At 38.1% G+C, this 25,869-nt stretch overlaps 2 protein-coding genes across 5 annotated transcripts in view; both read left to right on the plus strand.

The window, feature by feature from the left end:
* Positions 1 to 17,224, plus strand: part of dennd5a (DENN domain containing 5A) — a 32,093-nt gene extending 14,869 nt beyond the window's left edge. For all 3 annotated transcript variants that reach the window (XM_023332665.1, XM_005812115.2, XM_023332666.1), the window contains 19 exons: positions 1,633 to 1,820; positions 2,337 to 2,645; positions 3,968 to 4,183; positions 4,332 to 4,566; positions 6,669 to 6,819; positions 6,907 to 7,000; positions 7,693 to 7,824; positions 8,215 to 8,367; positions 8,466 to 8,550; positions 8,638 to 8,725; positions 10,747 to 10,875; positions 11,352 to 11,473; positions 11,559 to 11,704; positions 12,916 to 13,034; positions 13,125 to 13,306; positions 13,558 to 13,640; positions 14,416 to 14,539; positions 15,421 to 15,589; positions 15,739 to 17,224. In XM_023332665.1, coding sequence (XP_023188433.1) covers positions 1,633 to 1,820; positions 2,337 to 2,645; positions 3,968 to 4,183; positions 4,332 to 4,566; positions 6,669 to 6,819; positions 6,907 to 7,000; positions 7,693 to 7,824; positions 8,215 to 8,367; positions 8,466 to 8,550; positions 8,638 to 8,725; positions 10,747 to 10,875; positions 11,352 to 11,473; positions 11,559 to 11,704; positions 12,916 to 13,034; positions 13,125 to 13,306; positions 13,558 to 13,640; positions 14,416 to 14,539; positions 15,421 to 15,589; positions 15,739 to 15,922 — 2,909 coding nt within the window. In that variant the 3' untranslated portion in view covers positions 15,923 to 17,224. The remainder of the gene's footprint in view (positions 1 to 1,632; positions 1,821 to 2,336; positions 2,646 to 3,967; positions 4,184 to 4,331; positions 4,567 to 6,668; positions 6,820 to 6,906; positions 7,001 to 7,692; positions 7,825 to 8,214; positions 8,368 to 8,465; positions 8,551 to 8,637; positions 8,726 to 10,746; positions 10,876 to 11,351; positions 11,474 to 11,558; positions 11,705 to 12,915; positions 13,035 to 13,124; positions 13,307 to 13,557; positions 13,641 to 14,415; positions 14,540 to 15,420; positions 15,590 to 15,738) is intronic.
* Positions 17,225 to 18,538: 1,314 nt separating this feature from the next.
* Positions 18,539 to 23,258, plus strand: LOC102234822 (SIN3-HDAC complex-associated factor-like). Of its 2 annotated transcripts, none has more exons than XM_023331767.1 (6): positions 18,539 to 18,625; positions 19,658 to 19,826; positions 19,929 to 20,028; positions 20,124 to 20,238; positions 20,888 to 21,041; positions 21,211 to 23,258. In XM_023331767.1, exons 2-6 carry the CDS (start codon positions 19,699 to 19,701, stop codon positions 21,377 to 21,379), a joined length of 666 nt encoding a protein of 221 aa, XP_023187535.1. In that variant the 5' UTR covers positions 18,539 to 18,625; positions 19,658 to 19,698; the 3' UTR covers positions 21,380 to 23,258. The 2 variants fall into 2 exon arrangements, with proteins under 2 accessions (XP_023187535.1, XP_005812163.1); XM_005812106.3 differs by having other exon boundaries at positions 20,891 to 21,041.
* Positions 23,259 to 25,869: the final 2,611 nt, after the last annotated feature.

Genomic DNA, 25,869 nt, shown 5'->3' on the forward strand with positions numbered 1-25,869 from the left:
GAGGAGTGTTGCAATGTGAAGTCATAGTGAAGGAATTTAAAGTTAGCCAGCAGGTCAGCGTGCTGCAGCTGTGTCACGCTTCAGTGTGTCTGTTCTCCTGGGGGCAAAGGGCACACACGCCCCACAGGAAGAAGAAACCAGAACTTGTGCCTAGCCTGTTAACAATCTGAAATGTTTGGTTTGCACTAATAATGAATAGTAGAGACTTTTACTTATTCTACCTTACAGGACAGTGTAGTAGATGGCTGCCTGTAACTCACCTAATCCCTTAATTTAATTTTCTTTTTGGTTGCTAATTTTTTTAATTTTTTATGTTTTGTAATCTCTTTGCTTTACATTTGTACAAAAAATACATGCATTTTTTTTCCCAAGATTTTCTTAATTTTCTCTTATTCACATAATCTACACCAGACGTTTTCAAATCTAGGCATTGAGGGCCGGAGTCCTGCAACTTTTAATTGTGTCTCTGCTTCAACACACCACAGTGAAATAAGGAGGTCATTAGCAGGACTCTGGAAAACTTAACTGCATACCGATAAGGAAGTTCAGCCATTTGATTCAGTGTGTTCGACCAGGGACACCAGAGACCATCAGGCCTGGAATTGAAGACCCCTGATCTAGATATTGTCAATATGTCCTTAAGAGTAGTTCATGATGATTCAGGAGTCAAGAGGTTGTGTGGTTACGATTAGCTAAAGCAAAGATTTAGAGATGTATGTATCAGGCATTTCCTGACTGATGACTATTTCTGGTTTTCAGTCAATTTTGTTTTTTTTTTTTTTGTTTTTTTCCCTCTCAGGACAGTGACACATAAGACAAAACTGCACTGCAGGTCCTTTGATGGAGCAATTAGTTTTGAGTCACAAGGGAAAATTACAGTATTGGGTCTTTTTTAATATTACTAAACCTCTCGAGTACTAAGTTGGATAACATGCACTTTCAGATTAAGAATAGTTGGATTTTATGGCTTGATGCATTTTGACTTTCCTATATTGGGGAAATTTGGCTCCTTCTGACTGATTTTTGCCTCTCTACATATGCAGAATGTAGATAGATATGCAGCTCTACGTTAAAATACACTAATTCTGGTTTCACCTAATCTCGACTGTGGTTTTAATGTTTAATGCCCCTGTTATTATTACCCAAGACAGATTTTTACATTATACCCCAGTTGGAAAATTTAAGCTCACTTTGCCATGAATGTTAATTCCTTACAGACTGAGCAGCCATATAGCCACACTCATTCAGTTGCACAACAAAGACAGAAGCAGCTTCCTGTCATGTTCTGTTTTCGCTCCACAAAACTCCTACTGCTCTAGGTTGATTTAAAACAGCCATGTTGTTTAAAAATAATTTATTTTAGCTGGAGCTCATTTCTGCTAGAAATAATAAATTAGCTGATTAAACTTTCGGATCCTCAGCTTATCAGCCTTATGATGTCCTTAGGCTTCTGTTTTGTGTTGGACTTATTTTATATGAGAGCTTCAGCATATTTAATTGGTCAATATTTTAGTTAATAATGTATGTATGTGGTTGATTTGGGTTTAGCTCAAATCACACATGAAAACTGGTCATATGAAAAGAATACTGCCGTTGCGTGTCCTCGATGAACCTCTGCTTTTTGTGAACCAGATTACCAGAGGCTGATGACGGTGGCGGAGAGCATCACGGCCTTAATGTTTCCCTTCCAGTGGCAGCATGTCTATGTTCCCATTCTGCCCGCTTCCCTCCTGCACTTCCTGGACGCTCCTGTGCCGTATCTGATGGGCCTCCACTCTAATGGGCAGGATGACCGCACAAAGCTGGAGCTGCCACAAGAGGTACATAAAAAAAAACATGCGCACAAACACACGCGGCCATATCTAACAGAGTTTGAGTTTAACAAAAATAGAGAGGTGTGCAAAGAAGGCTTATTTTTCTGTGAATTTAAAAATAGAGGGCTGTCCTCACAGCGTCTCCTCTTCTCTCATCTGTGTACTTTTTGAAGTTACTTTGAGGTATCTAGTTACTCCAGATAATTGGACACTGAGCCCATTTATATTTAACTTGCATAGAGCCTCAAGTGCACCAGAATATTTCAAGCCTGTCAGCTTTACTTCCCAGCTTAGTTGGCCAGCAGGCGACTCATTATCAGGAATTGTTTCCACTCCTGCTTATTCACAGAAGAGTTGAAGGCATAACCTAATGTCACAAACGTAAATTCAGTTATAAATTTGAACTTTCAAGCCTTCAGCTCGTGATGTTTCAATTAACAATAGGACTAGTTTAAATCATTATCAATTCAATGTGGGTTTCTCATGGTATTTCTAACTATTTTTTTTTCCCTCCATACCTAGGCTAACTTGTGTTTTGTGGACATTGATAATCACTTCATTGAACTGCCGGAGGAGTTGCCGCAGTTTCCCAACAAACTGGAGTTCATTCAGGAGATCTCCGAGGTTCTCATGTCGTTTGGCGTCTCTCCGGAGGGAAACATCCACTCCAGCGAGAGCCAGGGAAGATCCCGCTTCCGTTCTGTCGACATGGTCTCCGACAAGCGCAACGGCAACCTGGGGTCGCCCCTCACCTCCTACCTGCTCAGGGAGAACGAAACGATCGCCCGGCTACAGGCCCTGGTCAAGAGAACAGGCGTGAGCCTGGAGAAGGTGAGAAGTGACGTCACCTAATGAATTAGAAATCGCCCGCTCAGATGCTCATTTAACATGTAGTGGGGGTTAATGTTTAATGGAGGAGTGATCCAATTAAAAGAACAGTGTGACAGTCAAGTTACTTATTTAGCCAGTGGAAAATATATATAAACTGTATAATATTAAACAATAAGCCTCTCCAGTGCTTGATGCATGCAGATATTTTTTTTCTTCATTTCATTAAAATATTTAACAACTTTTAGCCCTTCAGTCCTGCTTCAGAGCTGCTCGTTGATTAACGTTCACACTCCTACTAGAGCAACACCAGATAAGGAAAACATGACACTGCAAAAGTATGTCCTTAATACCATGAGACATTGACTACCTCACTTTTTTCTCACTGTTCATCACAATTCCCCCGTAGTTCTTCCTGAGCTTTAGCACCTCTGTCACTTTGATCTAGATTATGTACGAGAATAATGGAAATGGTTATTAAACTGCCTAAATATATTATTGGTAAGCGTCTTGCCAATTACTGAAGCGTTTTTGTGTCATGCATTGGAATTCTGATGTCAGCTTTATTTGTGCAGCTATAAATCTACCAAGTCTGTATGTTTATTTAAAGTAAGACCAAGACATTTTTTACTCTCCTACATCTTGACTAGGCTGCTGTATTATCTCAAAAATGTTGTTTTACCTCCATGTTTGTCCCTTAAATGATGGCAGTGTTGTTTTTCAATATTTCAGCTGAAAGATGGATGAAGCCCATAATACTAATCTAAAACCAAATGTTAATGAAAATACAGTTAATTAGGGAATTACAGCTCATTCAGATAGACTATACTGGTTTCAGTTTGCACATTTTACAAGCTTCTTTGCCAATTTGCAAACAATAATTGTTACAAATAACCACTAGGAGGAATTTGATGGGTGACTAAACTAATCTCTATACGTGAAGTCTAATCCACTTATGCACTAGCGGCAGCCATTAGCTCTCCCTGAACAGATTAGCGAGGCGCCTCTGTATAGTTTGTCAGCTATGAGGTCAATCCTTTCTTATTCTTGATAAACCTGCTGCTGAGTTACTAGAAGTAAAAAGGAAGGAATGAAATTGAGTCCTTAGTTGTTAGTAATAAACCTAATGCAATATATTTTGGTTTTTAAGCACTTTCATAGTGGCTTCATTTCACTTTCTGGTGGCTGCCCTGCAAGGAAACTTTTTTTAGTTTCCTTTCAAAAGCTGATTCTTCAGGAGTCATAGCAGTCATTTCGTTCATTTTATTTTATTTTAGTGTCACTGATTACTACATGATGCTTTTTTCAATATTTCCTCAAACCAGTTGGAGGTGAGAGATGATGCCAGCTGCAACAAAGATGCGCGGGCTCAGTGCGACGAGGAAGAGCTGAAGATGCACCAGCTCAACATCCAAGTGCGCGAGGTCTTCGCCAACCGATTCACGCAGATGTTTGCCGACTACGAGGTGTTCGTCATCCAGCCGAGCCACGATAAAGAGTCCTGGTTCACCAACCGAGACCAGATGCAGAACTTTGACAAGGTGCGTTGTTGTGGTGCAGTTTTTGTCGTGCAATAAGCTCATACACAAGCTCATAAATGCAGGGGCAAAAATGATGCAGTGACATATCATTTTGCAAACCATTTGGAAACAATCTGCATGACTAGCACCATTTCATGTCTGTGTGCAGGCCTCCTTCCTGTCTGATCAACCAGAACCCTACCTGCCCTTCCTGTCACGTTTCCTGGAGACTCAGATGTTTGCCTCTTTCATCGATAGTAAGATTCTTTGTCACGACGATGAGGAGAAGGAACACACACTAAGGGTGTTTGATGCCCGTGTGGACAAGATCCGCATGCTGAACGTCCGTACGCCTACGCTGCGTACCTCCATGTACCAAAAATGCACCAACATCGAGGAAGCGGGTAAGAAGAGATCAGTTAGTTATCAGTATAAAATCGGTAATCTGTGTACTAGCGTGAGGATTTCTCGCCTTTTGGCAATGTAAGATTTTATGAATATAATTATGTAAATTGTAGAACTAATTTAATATGAAGTCTACATTTCCAACCATCACAGATATTTGGGTAACACTTTATTTGACGGGTTGTGAATAAGACTGTCATGACACAGTCATAAACATGACATAACACCTGTCGTGAACATGAGTAAGTCTTCATGAATATTTATGACTGTTGTCATAAAGTGTCATTAAAATTTAGTTTTAAGGGCGTGGTGTGGCGGCGGAGGGTTTAGCGCGACCCACATTCAGAGGCAACGTAGCCTCGACGCGGCTGTCGCGGGTTCGACTCCCGGACCCGACGACGTTTACCGCATGTCTTCCCACTCTCTCCTTCCCCCTTTCCTGTCAGCCTACTTTGAAAAAGGGACACTAGAGCCCACAAAAGACCCCTTGCGAGGTGATAAAAAATAAATAAAAAAATGTTGTTTTAATAGCATAAAGCTGCATAATTTTTAAAGTTTAATCAGTAATACTTTTATAACAAATTTATGTCAGATCATGATTTCTTGGTTAATGTCACATTGTCATAACGAAGACATTTTGAATTATTTCAACTTGGTATTAAGTGTCATGATTTACCGAATGACACTTTATGACAACAGTCATAAATATTCATGAAGACTTACTCATGTTCATGACAGGTGTTATGTCATGTGTATGACGGTGTCATGACAGTCTTATTCACAACCCGTCAAATAAAGTGTTACTGATATTTGTTGTCATTCGCTGTCTTGTTTGCAGACGGGCCAATTAAAAAGCGCTTTGAAAAAACAGATTTTGTCGCTGCTGGACCACAAATCATTGGGCTGGAGAAAAACAAGACCAACCCTCGTAATATTTGTTTTTGTCTGAAATGTCCGTGGGTGACAGGCGGCTCTTTAACTGTGTATTCAGTTCATTCCATCTGTAAACTCAGAGGATGGGTCGGGCTCCTTTCTGATTACTGAACTTCTGTAATGTCTTTATTTTAACATATTAATGTTATAGATGTTTAATTCTGAAGAGATGTTTGAATGTTGAAGGATTAACTTATTCATCATTTCTTCTTATTGGGGTTACCGGATTACTTCTAACGTGTAACGAGTGATGAAGTCCTTTTTATTTTAACCTCACCCTGATTTCAGGCTGTGTTCCTACACATTTTTATCTCACTCTTTTCTGCTACAAGTACTTTTTGCTGACTGACTGAAATATTCTTATTGACAGTGTGGGCGTACTGTTGATCTGAAATCACTGTCTAAAGCAGCATTCATTTTACTTCCTTTGAGAGTAATGTCGATGCTCCGCTTTTGTTCTGATGCTGCATCTGGTTCTGTGGGTGTTGGGAGGAATTCTTTTTTTTTTTTTAAGAAGATTTTCTTTGTCGAGATGCCAACTTGTTGTTTTTACATTTTCAGATTTATTTTAACATACAAGAATACAAAGAAAATCAAATGGTCGTAGACAGATGAATTGTGAGGAGAACAAAAGCAAAGAGAATTGCAGTCACACAGTGAGACATTTAAAGTCAGGATAACCATGTCTTAGAACAAGTTAAAGCTTGTGTACTAAGTTGATTCAGTACACAAAGGATAATGTATTTCAAGTATTTTTATGGCTTACAGAATGTAAAAAATCTAACATTATGAATTTCAGAAGATTACAATATTGTATAAGACGGCATACAGAGAAAATCATATCAGATGCATACATGTACAGAACATGGACATACTTTTCAGTGAGCCTACTTTTCCGTAATAATTTTTTTAAAATTATTTTAAGTCGCAGTCAGAACATTTCAAAGATTGCATTTTTGTGAAATAGAGTTAGAAAAGTTCTACTTTTTCAATTAATTGAACTGATATTTACTGAGCTCCCCCTGTAAAATGGTATTAGTGTAAAGACTGAACAATCTATCAAATAAATTGCAGGATTTTAATTAGAAATATGCGACATAAACAAATCCTCATTCCTAAACCAATTTAAACCACCAATCAAAAATGCATGTTTTATTCATATCTGCAGAGAAAGCTATTGAGATGAGAGTGGCAAAGATCGACCACACTGCGCTGCACCCCCATCTGCTCGACATGAAGATCGGCCAGGGCCGCTACGAGCAGGGCTTCTTCCCCCGGCTGCAGTCGGACGTGCTCTCCACGGGGCCCACCAGCAACAAGTGAGCATGCCTGAGCCGTTCTGCTCCTTCTGAAGTGACCTCTAAATCGGGTTAGTTAAAAGCTGATCAAAGCGCTTTGTGCCACAGATGGGCTAAGAGAAGTGCTCCGGCTCAGTGGAGGAGGAGAGACCGGCAGAAGCAACACGCTGAGCACCTTTATCTGGACAATGACCAGAGAGAGGTATGAGGTCCTCAAATGGGTTTCATAACTGGGTTAATTCAGTCTGTCTGCCTGAGCTAGAGTAAACCTTCTCTTTATGCCTGACTTCTTAATCTGCTTTATTTTTCACCTTTCTCCTGCACTCCCGCCTTCTCTCCCATATCTGCTTTTCTTCATTTTATAAATGTTTTCATTTATTTATTTAATTTTTTGTCTCTGTCTTTCTACATTTCTTGCCCTCGCGATCTCACGCACTCTCAGCATGTAGAGTGTTTGTTTCCGGAGCCGCAGCTCCTGCTGTTTCTTGACTACTACTGGCTCTCGCAGTCCTTCAGGCCCTGTCTGAAGTCGGTGTCTGTGGACTTGGTATGTGACGGTAGACCACAGACCAGATGTGGAAGTCCACTCATGTGATCTTTAGCACCATCTGCTTCTCTAACTTTCAGCAGCTGAGCTTTATCTGAACTTTTCATTCTAGTTACAATTGATATTTGTCCCTTTTTTTTGCTTCTTAAGCTTGTGTTTAAGACTTGTTGGTCTTAAGTTTGACAGCCATAGAAGCTATTAACATAAGTGCAGTAGCTATTGCACATTTCATTTAAGATGAATACCAATACAGTGTATTCCAGTGTAAAAGCTGGTTTTGTACTGATCCTGGTAAGGTGTAGTTGATCATTTCTTTCTAACATTTGCTTATTGAATTCTCTTCTCAGAAATACATCCAGGAAGCTCGAAACTTGGGCACCACCATCAGACAGCCTAAACTGTCCAACCTGTCACCCTCTGTCATCGCTCAGACCAACTGGAAGTTTGTTGAAGGACTATTGAAAGAGTGCAGGAACAAGGTTTGTAATCTGTTGGTTTCCCACTTCTTCCACATATTTACCATTTCAGTTATCAATTATCCGTTATTTTCTTCAAAATTATTAAATAAAACCCTAAAGAATAAATACAATTATTTGATTATTACTTATTTAGCTTGTATTGTAGGTTTTGTAAGTCCTAGTAAACAGAGATTTTTATTCCTTTTGAAACTGTAAACCTGAAAAATGTTTATTCTGGTTTGTTTTTGCTTGGATTTTTATTTGTTTAGTTTTGAGTATATTCTTTTTTTTTTATTGCAACACTTAAATGGATGTTGGTTTGAAGTTTAACAGCGAACCTCTGGAATATTAGTTTGAATTCTCAGTATTGGCATGAGTTTGTTCTTTTTTATTTTATTTTTTTGTTTGTAGACAAAACGAATGCTGGTAGAGAAGATGGGCCGAGAGGCCGTGGAGTTGGGTCACGGCGAGGTTAGCATCACAGGTGTGGAGGAGAACACCTTGATTGCGAGTCTCTGTGACCTCCTGGAGAGGATCTGGAGTCACGGGCTGCAGGTTAAACAGGTCTGGAAAACATCACCATGGTCACAATGATCCAATCACGAGAAATTACTAATTTTAAACAGGAAATGTATTTAATTGTGACTTTCTTCTCCTTCCAGGGGAAATCCGCCTTATGGTCCCACCTCCTGCATTACCAGGACAGCAAAGAGAAGAATGCCACTCCAGGCGGATTGGGACCTCCAGGTAAACGCTCTTGTCATTTCTCTTTAGGGGTCCAATCAGCTTAGAGAATGGTGACGTTTTCATTAGGTGCACTTACTTTCCTCCCAGGGTTCATTCATGACACGGAGCGGAGGAAATCTGATGGTGGTGGATCAGCCATGCCTCCGCTCAGGATCTCCCTGATCCAGGACATGAGGTGAGGAACATCCTGACGAGCGATTAATGAAATCCTCTATTCAGGCACTTGTTGACCCAACTACTGATCACATTGGACAGATGTACAGTTTGGTAGAATAATGCTGCCCCCTTGTGGTAGATGTTGAACTGCACCACAAAAGACAGGAGCATGTTTTCTGCCATAGCGACGTGGATGCTTTAGGAACAGTGTAAATGAGCAAATCTTGTTGATCAAACTATTGCATGTATTTTTAAACGTAAACAGAGTTAACAATTTCCCACAAAATATTAGAAATATGTGTGTGGAAAAGTTACAACAGTTTTCATTTTCAGTAAATGAAAAGTTAAGCCTAAATTATAAGAAATATATAGACTGCAACAAAGTATTGGCACTGATTTTTATTACTTTACAGTAAATGAACTATATCAGATATTGTAATTTACAAAATCAGTCTTGTGAGTCACACATAAAGTATATTTTCAGAAGAATACACTTTTTTAATGTTTTAAATGTGAATTTAAAAATTATCCTGCACATGTTTTATGTTGCATCAACTTCCTAAAAAGTTCCTTTTTTTAAACTCGTGTCATAACAAAGGCAGAATTGACTCTGCTGCAATGAAACATGTTTTAAATACTGTTGATGGATCTGGCTAAAATTAGAAAACATCAAATTTGTGTAAATTAGTAAAAAATAAATAAATAGGGTTTCATTAAATACATTACTAGTGGGGGAAATCATCTACCAGGACATGTATAAATAAATACATAAATATAATTATGAAAATATTCATAATAGAAAAGTTTTTATTATAAAGTTTTATAACTAATGTTAGCTTTTCTGTAAGAGTTTGAAATGGAACCATGTGGCAAAATGTGCAAACTATGGCAAAGATAAAGAGGATGGCATGTTTCTAATCTCCCAGATGACTTTTTTCTTCTGTCCAACTAAAAATGTTTATCAAGAATGTTTAAACGTATAGAGAAGTCACCTTTTCAGAGATGCTCTTGTCTCTTTCAACACATTTACATGCTTTAGCACCTATGTAAAGGTGTGTGACTGCAGACCCCGCTGTCATCTACTAAAAGGATTCAGCGTTATGCGTTCTTGGCTTACATGAAGAAGACACAGTGAGTCTGCATGGAACAGCGAGTTACTTCCAGCCTAATTATCACACCTCCCACCAGTCTCACTGAGACGAAGAGAAGGGAGGAGGGGTCATCTCGGGACACAGCCATTCAACTCTACTTTATGTTGTGAATACATCCTGCTCCATGTTGTTGTAAATGTCTGACACCATTAGCAGAAGCACAGTCCTGTAAATAAATGCATTATTTAATAGCGGGTACTGTGTTGCTATTATCATTTTTCACCATTTTAAAGCTTCTAAGCAAAAGCTTAGGCTCGTGTTTACTCTCTGGATTCTGACATTATCAGCTCACAAATGTTTCCTTCTGGAGCAGAGAAATCTAGGTTAGTAGGTTTGAATGAGGGTGGAGACAGCAGAGTGGGTGTGGAAGGTGGAGGAGGCTTGGATGTGGCACGCGTATGGCACAGGTGGAGTGGAAGGGAATCTGTCTGGACATCAGAGACATGATAGTGGCTGGAAGCCATCTCAGAGGGACTGGCTTTCACATTAAGGGAATGCGCCGTTGTTGAAATGCCACTCGTAGGCAACAGTAGGCAGTTTTCCCAGCCTACTGTTGTGACAGGAATATGATGTCCAAATCATAGCAATAAATTTTAAAAAGTAAATGTTTTTTTTCTCAAATCATGTATTTGGTTTCTATACAGAACAAAACTCCTTTGAATTAGGAAGTTATTAAATGGCAAACTGAAACTTTATGTGCATTTTTCACTGGTGTGGCACATTTTATACACATGCATAGAGAAATTTATCATTCAAGATGGTTCCATGTGTAGTATGGTATCAACCTCTTCCCCTGGAATGATACTCCTTCAGCTTATTTACCTATTTGTATGTTGCCTTTGTGTTTGTCTTCCTTTCCTGTCACCCGAACCCGTCATTTCACCTGCAGACACATTCAGAACATTGGGGAGATCAAGACCGACGTGGGCAAGGCCAGAGCCTGGGTCCGCCTCTCCATGGAGAAGAAGCTGCTTTCCAGACACTTGAAGCAGCTGCTCTCAGATCACGAGCTAACAAAGTGAGCTGAACTACCACTCTGCATTGGCAACAATTATTTCATTGTATTTGGAGCTGCAGCAGTAACCTTTTAACCTTTTTAAGACTGAAAGTATATCTTTCTGCCCTTGATTTGTTTTGCACGTGCAGGAATGTCCATTTTGAAAGCCAGACAGTGTGTGATGAAGCCATTTATAATGTATTTCTTCTGGAATTGCAGAGCATCATATTGTAGTCCAGACTGCATTAATATTTCAGACTTCTTCATAATTGATATCTGGGGGGCAAACTGGGTTTGGAGAAGTTCTGTCTGCCTTTCAGAGCGTAGAGTCACTTTTCTCCTAAAACCTGAACCACAAAAATTTTTTAGTTTACCCAATTTTATTTATCTGCCATCTTTATCAGCTCAGAATAATTATCAAATGTCAGAAATTCCTGTTATTTAGTCAGTGTGAAGTGTCTTTTAATATTCTTTGGCAATCGTCTTCTGCTTTTTAGAAAACTGTACAAGCGTTATGCCTTCCTGCGCTGTGACGACGAGAAGGAGCAGTTCCTTTACCATCTGCTGTCCTTTAATGCCGTCGATTACTTTTGTTTCACCAACGTCTTCACAACCATCAGTGAGTGTCGCCTAAAAATGCACCCTGTTCATGTTTTATTGATTTGAGCTGCCAGAACAACGTTTCCCTTCTCTCTGGCTGCCAGTGATCCCTTACCACGTGGTGATTGTTCCAAGCAAGAAGCTCGGCGGCTCCATGTTCACAGCCAACCCCTGGGTGTGTGTTTCCGGCGAGCTGTCAGAGACCGGAGTCCTTCAGGTCCCCAGAAACACCTTGGAGATCACTTTTGAGGTTTGTGTCCTGACTTATAAAACATTGATAATTTTTTTGTTAATAAAATCAGATCTGTGAGAAGTGCAATAACATGGCAACAATGAAGCCTCGCACGTTGTTTGTTAAAGGCGCCGTTCTTTTTATTTACATTAAATTGTTTAGACTTCTAAGGGGATGATGATACCTGTTCAAATCCTCTCCACTATGTGTTTGTTTTGATGTGAGATATTTTAGCTGCATTAGTTTAGCAATCTGAATGTAGCTTGTGTTTACTCTCCTTAAGTCTAAAGGTTTTAGTGAACTCCTTGAAACAAGAAACAAGGTGTCTGAGTTTTTGGGGGGTTTTTGCGCTCTGTATAGAGACTAAGTATTGTATTCTCCTTTTTCACATTACAACCTTGGATTACCTAATCAAGCCGCTCGAGAACTTTTTTGATATTTTGTAACATCATGGGTTTATTTGCATGTAGAACCTGATCACTCGGGTCGTATGTGCCAGGTGTGACCAGCCACCCTCACAACTGTCCATATTCATGTGAAGAAAATGGACAGTTGTGAGGTCCAAGTCAGGCCAGAACAGAGCCTGACTTCAATTTGCTTTTAAGGTCTTATTCACAGAACAGTTCTGCAATATGGCCGTATAAGGGAGCTCCTTTTTTAAACCACTTAAGTTGTTCACTCATGATCTCCTGTGAGGATAAAGCGGTGACCCTTCCCCCCACTTCACACTTCCTTGCCAACTCTGCTCAGCAAGGAGCTCCTTTACCATCTTAACAGCTGCTCATTGACTACAGCAACTGGTGCCATTTTACAATCGCACTGTGGTGGTTAAAAAAAGCTTCTGAAGTCTAGCCTGAAAGTGTTTATCCTTAACTCTTTAATATGGGCCAGGAACTCCTCAACTTCACCCCTAAACACACAGCAGTAGAGAGGATCATGTCAAGTCTAGAACCAGTCTTAGAGATGGCTTCACAGACGCTTGTTGTTCTCTATACAGTAACAGTAATATAAAAACATAAACATTAAATGTAATATAAATTAACAATGCTATTTGTGACATCAACAGAATGCGAGAAGGTACTAAGTTTGTTTTCTAAAAGTTGATGACGATTGTGTTTGATTTTACATTTTTGTACTCTACCAGAAAGAGTGAATACATAAATTTGCTTTTTCTTTTTCATTTTTTTAATTTCTACGTTTTAACATTGTTGTGGTTCTCTGTGTTTTAGTGTCAGAACCTGGGAAAGCTCACAACGGTACAGATGGGTCACGACAACTCAGGACTGTACGCCAAGTGGCTTGTGGAGAGTGTCGTGGTCCGGAACGAGATCACAGGGCACACTTACAAGTAAGTTAGCCTCAAAGAAAAAAAAAATCTAGTATCATTTTAATAAAAACTGTTTTTCCCTTTTAACCAGCTCTGTGTGCTTGGTGTTAGGTTTCCATGTGGTCGCTGGTTGGGGAAAGGCATAGATGATGGTAGTCTGGAGAGGATACTAGTGGGAGAGCTGATGACCCCCACTACTGAAAATGATGAGAGGATGTGCCGCACACCACCCATGCAGCAGTCTCCGGGGATGATGAGGAGATTTGTTACCATCTCACCAAGCAGCAAACCAAGTCAGTTAATCATCGACATTGCTCATATCTTACAATTTTATTAAAGTTATTATTTTTTCCCCCTATGTTTAATTAAGCTGCTCCTTTAAGGATTATGTTAATCACCGTGTGATTTCCAGCCTTCATAGAAATGAATGCATGAATGATGAAACAAAATGATCGAGAGATAAAACCCGGTTGGGGATTTGCCTGCCTGATCGTGCTTCTATTTTTTTAGAGCATCATTGTTTACTCTTCCCCTCCCCTTCCAGAGTTGAACACAGGCCAGATCCAGGAGGGAGTGGGAGAGGCCATCAATGGTATCGTGAAACACTTCCACAAGCCGGAGAAGGAGGTGAGAGATGAGCAGTCTAGACAGGCCTGAACACGTAGTTCTATTATTCATCACGAAAAATACGCCTGAAGAAAAATACGCCTGTGTGCTCCCGTCGACCCCACTAAACCTTCAGTTACTCAGGGCTACAGTGGGGAATTCAAATATAATAATACTGTTTTGTTTTACTCTAAATTTTATCTGTTGTCTTTATTTTTTTATTTTTTTCACCCTCAGTGAATCTGTACAAACACAAAACCCCACTAATTATTGTGTAGTGAATGCAGGTTCAGTTGACATCTTCAATTAAAAGGAAGATGCTCAGTGAGGATTATTTAGGTGCATCAAAATCTAACACTTGATTGTAGGGTTGATCACTAATTCACTGTTATAAAAGAACAAAGGGCCTTTATGGGGAAATCCCCTTAACTCTCACTCCACCTTTTTTAAGAGACCAAAAGAACAAAGGAGCCTGATGAGAACTAAGAGTTCTTTCGGAAATTAGTCAAATTTTCATTTGGTTGTTTCACCAAGTCTGTTACAATATCCAAATTGCTGATGCAGTCATTCATAGTATTTATGTAAAAAAAAAAAAAAAATTAAACCAAGAATATTAAGAGTCACCATAAATCGAATAGTTTAAAAATTGGTGTGAGATGTAAACATCTGCAGTCCTAATTTTGTGAAATATTTTGTGAAGGATTTCATATTTTTAGTAGATTGGTCTTGTGGTGTTTTTAATCAGAGCTGTGTTTTGTTCTCTGAATCCAACTCCATGCATTTGTTTCCTCCACAGAGAGGCAGTCTGACGCTGCTGCTGTGTGGGGAGTACGGTCTCGTCTGGGCTCTGGAGCAAGTTTTCCAGCACGGTTTTAAATCACCTCGACTCTTTAAGAACGTCTTCATTTGGGACTTTTTGGGTAGGAGCTTGAGCTTTCTAAGACTGGTAGACTGGAGGTTTAATTTTCTTTCCCCTAGCATTAGAGAATAAAGCAAGTATTAAACTCATATATTTCAAAGTAGCAACAATAAGGAATTTGAAATTGACACAACATGAAGGTAACTGCAGAAAATGCATTAAATTTAATAAGATACTTTGGGGATAACAGATGAAGCAAAGATGCACATCATGATAATAGATTCAAACTTTAGAAATACCATGATATGGTTCTGAATATTTCTCAATAAATATAGAAAATTTTCTAACACAAAAAACTCTGACAAAACCCTCAACAAAAAGATGAATGTTTTCCAATTTGACTTGTGAATGAAGCATTTTTTGCTTCCCTTGTCTTTTGTTGCATTTTTTGTTTTGGTCTTTTGTAAAATGCTGCTGTTGATGTTGAAAACGGTATGAGTAATAGCACGCGAGGCAAGCTTAAACAATTTGCTGTTTTTATATTTAGATCAAAACATGTTTTTATGGTTTCAATGAGAGCGTAAAGGCCTTCCATGGGCTGCATGGTCCAGTTCAGCATAACAATAAGTTCTCCTGTGTCTTATTAAGTGTTTTGAAATGTTCTATTTATTGTATTTTTGCCTTGAAATGAAATGCTCTATTGCAAGCAACGTAAGGTTGATGGTTCAGCCAGTCCCACTGCAGCTAATTAATTGCTTGAATTGACTGGATCAGAAACAACAATTTAGTTAAGAGTTGTGTAAAAATGACTCTCTAAAACACTACAAGCATTAAACAAATCACCTCTGTTTTAACTTGAGTGATTGCTTTAAATGGGTTACTTATTCATGCATATGACTGTGCAGTGAGTAATGTCTTTGGATGATTTTAACCCTTCGACAGAGAAGGCACAAGTGTACTTTGAAAGTGCTGAGCAACGGGAGGCGACTCCAGATGAAAACTGGCAAACCAGAGTGCGCCACTTCTGCCGCTTCATGCGGGCCATCAATAGCACGTCGAGAAATATTGGCAAGGACGGGAAGTTTCAGATGCTTGTCTGTCTGGGAGCAAGGTGAGTAAAATGGAGCGAACAACATACACTGTTAAAACTCGTGATCATTTGTTTGATGTTTGTAATAAGGATTTTGCCCATTTTAATGTTTTCTGGATTCCCTAAAGGCTGCTCTGTTGATTTTGCATGTTTGTCCCTTCCTCTCACAGGGACCATTTGCTGCATCACTGGATTGCTCTGCTTGCAGATTGTCCAATCACTTCCCAGATGTACGAGGACACTGCCCTCATTAAGGACCGCTCACTGGTAAACTCTCTGATCCGAGTGCTACAGACTCTGCAGGAGTTCAACATCACCCTGGAGGCTTCGTTAGTCAAAGGAGTTGGCATCTGAAACCAAACCACGCTCTCCACCAGTCGTACCCAACAGGAATATCACAGAGGACCACTAAGAGAGAAGAATAACTGACCTTTTTTTAATGCAGGAACAGACTTGAACAAAGAACACTTTCTGGTTTACTGAAGCTACTGTCACATTTGCCATAATTTAAGTGCAATGAGCCTTTCAAGATTTATTTTTATCCTCGATGATGATGATGATGCCATTAGATGTTGAAGAATTATGTTTTCTATTATGGACCGTGGTTTTCACATCATTGAGGATGACCTTGTGCTATAATGTTTTACTGAAAGCTCAATATTTTCATCGTTGCCGTGACTTGATGACAGCGGTTCTATTTAAGGGAAAGCGAGGATTAAAACTGTTAATATATTTTCAGATAAAAACAGTATTATTTTGTTAAATCAGTGCTGTTGCTTGCTCTGTTGTCAAATCTGATTTTTAAATGTCATAGCGCAGAGTTTAAAGCAAATGATGTAGAAGTATGCTTTATAAGTATGCGTATGGCAGGGTAGAGTGGTAGGCGATTTTTTTTTTTTTTATATATACAAGTTTGACTCTTTCCCAAGCAAACATACATGTATGTATGCAAATATTTTATTTGGAATACCTTCAATTGAAGAAAAGGTCCTCCTTTCACGATGAGACTGTGTGGCTCAAGCCTGCTCCAAGTAATGAATGGTATGTTCAGTTGGTTTCAGGAAAATAAAACCAAGTCTTGCGTTCCAGAGCGCTCCAAGAGATGCTTGACCCTGTTATTTTTTGCAAAGTTAACAACTTCAACCTTCAGTGTAAATACCTCCCAGCAGCCATTTCCTTGTACCATCATTGCAACCCTTACACTACATGTACTCTGTTCTTTGAGCTACAACGCGATGACCTGAGTAGTTCCTGTGCTGACTTCTGACCTCTTGATAAATATGTGAGGAGCTCAAAGGACTGTTTTATTTCCCCACACTTGTTCCTGGTTTTTGTCATCCTGGTTTCTTGCTATGCAATAACTACAAGAGAAAACTGAGATATTACTGGGCTCTCTCCATTTACATAGGATTGAACTTCATTTTGCGGAATAAGAGATTTGATATGTGGCGGACTTTTTTTGTGTGCCAACGGCGTCTGGAATGACTGTGTTGTACTCATCTGTGTACGACCCACAAAAGCATCTTGGGAGATATATATTTTTCTTTTCCAGTACAGTTGTACATTTATCAACATACTTGTGTAATGTAGTGTTTACTAAGTGAGCAACTGTGTACAGTGTAAAAATATTAAGAATAAAGCATCTGTAAAGCATTATTCTGGGCCTCATTTATTTCAAAAAGGTATGTTACTATCGGCAAGTCAGAAGATGGTAACACTTAATTGAGACCGTTAAGTGCTACAGTCACTTAAATGATCTCCTCAAAAACAGCTTTTTATTTTCCTTTACAGATCGAAGTTTTTTTTTAAGTTACTAATGATAAACAAATCTTCAGTATCTTTTTCTTTTTCCTGTGAATAATCCAACCAGTGCTTAACCTTTAAGTTTTGGTCTAAGAGAATGTCAAATAACTAGATTTTTGTTTTTGAGTATGTATCAGAAATTTATTTAGGAGGCAACATGCCAAATTTGTCCTCAAGCTCTAGATTACATGAACGTTTATTTATCATTTCATTTAAGGATTCAAGTATATTGTCTTGTGGAAAAAGAATGAAAGCTAAATGTTTTAAAGGAGAATATATATTTGTGACATTTTATCAAGGGGAACTGACATAAAGGCAGAATATTATTTACAGTCCATTTGTTCACCTGGTTTGTGGCAGTGTCCATGTATAGATTTCAGAGTAAATTGAGGGACCCCAGGCTTTTAAAAAGGTTTGCCTTAATTTGTAAATCTACATTTATAATTGTATCATCCAAAAGTTATTTAGACGATACTAAGGACTGTTAGTTCTTTTAAATTGTTTTTGAATTATTTTTTTAAAAAACTGTCAACATATGACTACTTTAACAGTTTACTTTTTTCAATAGAGAACATAGTTTGTTATATAAAAATGACTCGTTTAAACTTCCTAAGCACTGTTACGTATGGTTATGGGTTTGTTACGCTTCAGTAATATATAATCATTATTTGGTTGGGTGCTTGTTCTGTTTAAAATTTTACATTTGCCCAATCTCTGGCTGTTTTGAATTCCCGTATTTGCTTGAAATAGCTTACACGTGCCCAAAATACTGCTAAATCTGTGTTTTACAATAGCTAACCAGTACTTGTATCTTTAAAGTTATAATATTATGGTTTCATATCCCACGCCAAGCCATTAATGACCAGTTATATTCTCTGTTGAATGCGCTTTCTCAGCTGTGAAAACGTAAACAAAGTCGTTCGCGCCATGTCAGGGAGCTGTTTTTCTTTGAAGCCTCGGGCCAGGTGGTTTATGGGACTATGAGTTCAAAAAGAGGCCCTTCACCACTGACGTAGCCGTGTTTTCTTCCTCATTCACTACGCCTCCCATCATTCATGTTGTCTGAAGAGTACGAGATTGGTCGAGCCCAGGTTCAAACCCAACGGCTGCACTCCTTATATGGTCATTGTCCGCTCGCCTTTTCATTCCAGCTTTTTATGTAAAACACATTCTAATGACCAGCTGTATGCAGCAGTAGTAAGAGCATGCGCAGTACGTGAAAAGAGGACGGCGAAGATTCAAAGTTTTTGTTCAGTAAGTACACTGTTATTTTCTTTGTACAAGGTTTATACGATTTTGACTTTTACACACTTGTTATATGTGGGACTTGCGGCCACATTGTAAGGTTCTGGTGTCCTGACGTGTGCGTTCGTTGTCGTTTTGGGTTAAACGTGTAAAGACTTACCATGTCGACAATGGGATAACGTGGAAGTGAACGAGAGCGTGGCCTCGTCGGCTAGCATTCATGCTAACGGCTAACAACAATGAGCCATATTTGGCGCACTCGCAGACGAAAAGTTTTAATCTGAAGGGGAAGACGGTGTCTGCCTTAACTTTGTGTTTCTAACTATAGAGTTAAACCCTTGTATTAAGTGTCTCCAAATGTAGTTGTTTAAAAATTGCGGTAGCTTTTTGTCTTTGGTTTCAGAAAGTGCAGCTGCCCGCTTTTTGTTTGGGGCATCCACTTCAGACAGATCCGCCGCTTAAAAAAAGTCCCGTAGCAGATACATGCATTGAAGTTACATATAAAGACCAGCTTCTTCTCTTTTGTCGCCCACATTTGTCGTTCAACATTACCGCTCATTTTACGGATAAAGCGGTACTCGTGTTATTGTGGGTGTAACGTCCCAGGCTGTTGTGTTTAGGATAAAATTTCAAACAAATCGGTTCACTTAACTCGATCTAAAGTTTAGTTTTGATGTAGTAAAATCCCTTCATAACATTAGATTCGTGTTACTGTTGTTTGCCTTGTGCTAGTTTGGTGTTGTTTGGCTTTAAACAACGTAAGATCGTGAAACAAAGTGGGGTTTTTTTCCCCCAAGTACCGTTATGCTGCTTTTGATGTTTTTGAGGTTTTAATTTTACAACCCGACACTTTAAATCTGTGTGTTCGCAAGATTTGCTATTAAAGGTTCAAAAGGGTTTCAATATTTCTGTCTTATGTGTGTGCGTATACGGACCGCCCCCTTTTAATAGCAGAAAGCACAACTGTGTGCAGACATCTATGCTGCTCATAAACCAGCAAGCACCGAGACTATTACGGATCGTGTTTTCTTACATTTCCAGGAGTTTTCTTTCCTTGACTTGCACCGACCAACAAATTCAGGATGTTTGGCTTTCACAAGTCAAAAATCTACCGGAGTAATGACGGCTGTTGCATCTGTAAGACCAAGTCCTCTAGTTCACGCTTCACGGACAGCAGCAGATATGAAGAGACCTTCAGGATGTGCTTTGGGTACAACCTCTTATTCCATAATATCATACATTTACACGTCAGTAATAGTTGCTTACAGAGGTTTCAGATCTAATTACCCTTTTCGTGTTGCATTAATTTTAGACTCTCAGAAGATCGTGTTGGAGACATTTGTAATGCGTGTGTTCTGCTGGTGAAGAGATGGAAGAAGCTGCCTCATGGCTCCAAGAAGAACTGGAATCATGTAAGTAGTGCCTCCAGTTCAGCACACAGAGGTATACTGGGTCATGTTTTCAAGCACAAGTTAACTTTGTTGTGTGTTTTTAATTGCTTCCTCAGGTGGTTGATGCTAGAGCTGGCCCAGGTTTTAAGGTGACAAAACCCAAGAAGATCAAGAACAGTGATGGGAAGAAGAAGAGCAAACTAAAGAAGCTTCATAAGTTTAAGAGGCAAAGTAAGTAGTTCAATATTAAGAAACATGTTGTCTTCCATTTTTGAAAGTTATAAGTAATTTAGCAAAAATAAGATATTTGAAATCCATGCATATTTTTTTTAATTCGCACTAATGCTCTTTTGACACTTGTGTATTGTCTTCTTTGTTTTGTAGTTTAGGCTACTTGCTTAAAACATTTTGTATTCCTAGTTAAATAATCAGTAGTTGTGATTTAATGTCCAATACAAGTATATTGTAAAAAATAACAATTCCTAAAATCACTGCATTTTCATTCTGCTTTTGATTTTTTAGTTTTCATCTCCATATAAACTAAATGCCTTTGTTTAATAATCTCTAGCAGCACCTAGTGGCTAATTTAAATAAAGCATGAAATGTGTCTAGTTTTCTATTTTCTAGTTCACACTTCATAAACAAGTGGCATCTGGCTTGTTTTGCGTCAGCTTCATATTTATATAGGATTCAAAATTCAGCTTTGGTGTGCACACCTTTGGTATTTGTACCCTTTGCAGAATAAATCGCCTGCAATCATTCTTTCAATATAATGAATAAAATAGTGACAAGGCAAGTAAATACTGCCCCAAGTCCTGATTATTGCAGTGAAGGTAAATGTAAATTTCTTTCAAGTTTATTTCTGTTTCATTTTTTTAAGCAGACTCAGATGCTCACAGCACAACGTCCAGCATGTCTCCTGCCCAATCTCCCAGTTACAGCAACCAGTCAGATGACGGTTCCGACATCGAGTCCAAACAAAGACGCTCATCTCCTTCCATCTTCTCCTTCCTGGATCGTTCTTACTGGAAGAGGTAAGATATCTTCATGGCTCCATCACGAAACAAAAAGATCACAATTTTTATTGCATGTTTTCTTATTTTACTCTGATTAGTCTCTTATATACATATATATGTTATATATATATATATAATTTATATAAATAATTTATATATATCATTTTTCTTTCTTTCTTTCTTTTAGGCAAAAGGTGTGCTGTGGAATTGTCTACAAAGGTCGGTTTGGAGAAGTGATTATCGATCCCCGACTTTTCAAGCCTTGCTGCAGCTCAAAAAAACAGAAGACACTGACGCCCACGCAGGTGCCCACACTCCAACCACAGCTCCCAGAAGATTTGAAAGAAACCTGGTGAATGGTTTTTGTCAGTCTCCCTTTTTCCTTTATGGGGCTATCCATGGCATCCACCTGGATTTGTCTCCAGTGGCAGACCTCATTTTCATTCCCCGTTAGATCAGTTAATGTTCGTCCTTGTAATAATCATTTTTATATGGGTATTTTTTTAATCTTTTGTATAGAGTTGAGCTCTTTGTTTTAAAAGAAAAAATAAAATAAAAAAAAAACTTTTGGGCATTAGTGTTATTTATAGGATAAGGATTAAATTTTGTTGAGTTACATTTTTGGTCCTAGATTGCGTTTGGTTATTTTTGTACTGAATGATCAATTTTTGTAAATAATTTCTGTTTTTATTTCATATCAGGACTGCTTTATTTTTTATAACTTGTAATACTGTAATTGTGTGTATGAAAGACACCAGCTATTTCTAATACCAGCGTCGTGGGTTGAAGGGAACCTTCAACATTTTTGCTGCAATGTTCCGTCATCTTTTAGCTTTATTTGTTTCTTCTAGTGCACAACTTGCTTTTGATAACACACAAGGATCATTAGCAAATCTGTTCTGTATAAATGTAATTTCTTTAAATGTGTACAGATTAGACACGTTGGACATAAACAGCTTTAGCCACCAGTTTGAAACACTCAGTTTTAATTTGCTCAGCAGTTTGTGCACATTAGACCATGCTTGCAGTATGTCCCTCTGCTTGTTGCATTGACAGTTTTTATTTATTTCTTTTGTACAGCCTCCAATGAAATTACATTGCATGTTGTAAAGCAAATTGTTTTTTCAATGAATTTTGTAAATACAGCATTTTTGGCTCGTGAGTTTTCCAAAAAAAAAAAAAAAAAAAATTACATGAAACAGCAAACCACTACATCTGAAAGGTGCTGAAGGCATGTATTTCTTTCTTTTTCTTTTTTCTTATGCTAAAAGACAGCTTGATAACTCATTATTTCCTCAGGTATGTTTCTCGAAAGGCTTGCATTGTATTGACTTGTGCTATGTGCAGAAGTAGGTGTAAGCTGCAGGAATCGGAGAAACTCGCCTGCAGAATCAGTGAGCTGTGAACATCTGTTTTCTGCTGTCAAACTGAACATGCTGGAGACCAGTGCTTACTCTACATCTTTGTGCTTAGAGGAACATGTTCATCAAAAGAAGCAATTGTCTAAAGTTCAAACTATGCAGACATTTTGAATGTGAGAATTGCTCTGGGGCTTTTAGTCTCTTTTAGATGATTGGCCCTCTTTTTTTTTTTTTTTAACCAAATTGGCTCTATTATTTCAGCAATAATGTCACATTGTCGTCACCAGTCAATGTCTCAAAATGTATGTATGCCATGTTAAAAATATTGCTTATATTGCACAGTTATTGCCATGGTGTATACTGTCTCAGAACTTCAGTGACAACGGTTGCTGTTTTTTTTTTCTCTCTCTTTTGAATTTTTGTAACCAAACTCGACTTAAAGTAATTGACAGGCACTGCTCTGTAAAGTTGCTTAATATATATAAACTGTATTCTGCGGCAGGGTAGTGAAATGCTGAAAAATTATGATTCTTATTGAAGAGGTAAGCTGCTTCCTTTGTAAGCTGGAAAATAAGCTGTTTTTTATCTTTAGGAAGTTGCCATGTGTTTGCAAGGTACATTTTGGGATGTAAGATGTGCCTTAACGAATGACCTGACCTTTTTCTCTATGATTCGTATGTAATTTATATTTATTTATTACACAACCTTTTTTTTTTTTACTAAAATTTTGAGCTAACTGGTGTTGAGCCTTTCAGAAAAAAAAGTCTGTTTCTAATTTTGTGCACTTCCTTTGAACATGCAATGTATGGTTTTTTATATGCTTTTTGTATACTGTACCACAAAGTAGATCTGTATAATAAAAATTAAAACTGTTCTCCTGTGGTATTTTCTTGTACAACTAGGTGGTGGGCAAAAGCTGCACATGGTCTATATGTTATACCAGCAAGACAAAGTGTGTTAGATATGTGTTATAGTACAGTTCAATTATGTGAATTCATATACTGTATCTCCCATCTGCAGCCAAATCCAATGAAAAAACTTTGAATGTTCATCAGAAATTATGAAGGACTATTATTCAAGTTCACTTTATAAGGTTACAATTTTTAAAAAAAAATTAAATTCTTTGAAAGTTCAAATTAAAAACAAAAAAGTATATCGCCTAATTCGATTAAAAAAAAAAATCCTCCTCGATGCAGATAGAGGGCGCACTTTATTTACTAATAGCTGGATTCATCAAGAGCAGAGTGGAGAAGTGTTTATTTACAGCACTGTTATAAAGAATTACATATTGTCGTGAAGTCAATATTTCCAGCACTAATGCTTAAAGTTTTAAATGTATCGAGGAATTTTAGACAAACTTCTGTATTTACCACATAATGCCATATCTGTAAACATCAGAGTAAAAACATTGATATTATATTCTTGTGTTAGAATTGTCAATAGGAAATTGAAGCTATTGGCAATAATGTCTATATCTCATAAAAAACTCAATACTAAAACCCGACATATACTTCATAATATATCTGTACGTCACTCTTGGAGCACTGACGCACTCCAACCTTGTTATCTACTGTCTTGTGCAACTCCCTGTACTTTTTTCACAATTCTCTAAAGCTTTTTTTGTTTGTTTGTTTGCTGGTTGTTTTTTTTTTTTGTGGTTAATTTAAAATGTTTGTTTTAAATGAACATACATTTTTGCTTGTTTCCTTATCCACTTCTCTGTGGATTCTGTGATAATGAGAAGACAAGGTCCTGATGCAACAAACAATCCCAAACTGTGGTACTTCTGCTTCCATGTTTTGTGGGCGGTTTTCTCCTGAAATGCTTTACATATTTTCCTCTGTTCTGGTGTCCAAATGATCTGGTTTCAGACAAAGATAATTAGTCCTGAAATCCTGGTCTGTGTTTATTTTTATGAAACTTTAGTCTGATCTTCATGTTTTGTTTAGAGAACAAAGATTTTCTCTCCTCTTACACCTCAAACGAAAGTTAACTCGAGCAGTCTGTTTCAGATTGCACAGGTATGCACTTTCATTTCAATAGTGAGAAGAACCTGCTGTAGGTCCTGTGATGTTGTTTTAGGGTTTTTGGAGACTTCTTTTAATATCTTGTGGTCTGCTTTCAGGGAAAACTTTCTTGGATAGCAAGATCTGAGCATGTTGGTGGTTGTTTTAAATGCCCTCTACTTATAGACTATTTCCCGTAGGCTTACAGGGAAACGACTGATCTCACTTTCTTTTGAGACCTCTTTAACTGCCTTACCAGACTCAAAAGCTGCTGCAGTCTTCACCCATGTCGATGACGTCAACATGTGGGTATGTGTGTGTGTATTTTATAAAAAATGAAATTATGACATTTTATAAATAGTTTAAAAAGTTCTTTTCTTTTACTTTGTTTTGTTGGTTATATGATCTGGCTGTTCTTAAAAATATATCTTAAATATATGGGTAACAAAACCTATTTGTGCAAATATGTTTTAAAAAAAAAAACCCTCAAAGGTCCTTATTTTAAGTGTAAGTCAATGTTAGTCATTGCTCTGTGGCTATTTAAAAAATTTATTCAAACTTTAATCTCAGAATTTTGACTTTAATTGGCATATTAAGAAAATACTTAACTCTGACATGTTCCTCCAGAAAGTTAGTTCTCCTTGTGCTTAATTCACATCTTTGTCACTGAAGCTGGTTGCTCCTAGGTGCCCATCTACATTAAAATCAGAATTATTTTTTACCATTGGCCCTTCCATACTGCCCATGGTCTACATCTCTGTAGTAATGGTCTCTATTATGGCCCCTGTACTGAAGAGATCATATTAAGTCAACCTTTTACGATGATATGCTCTGGAGATTGTAACTAATTGGTCCCCTAGGACTAATTACATTTTTACCTTCACAGTTTTACTTCAACAATTAATTAAAATGTAACATGTTGCACTTTTAGCTTAAGTTGTACTAAGATGAAATCACAGTTTTCATTTGCTGGATCAGGGGTCTGCAGCTTCCAGCTCTGGAGCTACAAGTGACTCTTTGGCTCACTTAATTCATTAAACAATGAGATAAATGCCTTTTCTATTTCTTGTTTCATTACTTTGCTCTGTGCCCTCATAAAAAATTCATTGACCCCCTACCCTGCCCCCCTAGAAAGAACCACCAGTTTATAAAATGTCATAACTTACATATTCCAACTGAATTTAGAATAACAAAAGCAAACAACAACAAAAAAACTTGATAGCACTAACTAATAAGAAATCAATTTAACTATTAAAACCTGCCTTGATTTTCGACCTTAAAATTGGCAAAAAGCTTTAAAACTCAGATTTACATAGTGCCGGAGAACCTGCGGACTGCAATCTCTTCCGCTCGGAGCTTTCAAAAATAAAAGCCTACACCACTCGCTGGTGCCATTGGCTCTTTGGACGCTTCACCGCTCAACCCCCCACCCCCCAGTTTACTCCCTCGTGCACGCACATGCACACGCACGCCTTAATT

This window comes from Xiphophorus maculatus, chromosome 4 (assembly GCF_002775205.1).
Source record: "Xiphophorus maculatus strain JP 163 A chromosome 4, X_maculatus-5.0-male, whole genome shotgun sequence".
Lineage (NCBI taxonomy): Eukaryota > Metazoa > Chordata > Actinopteri > Cyprinodontiformes > Poeciliidae > Xiphophorus > Xiphophorus maculatus.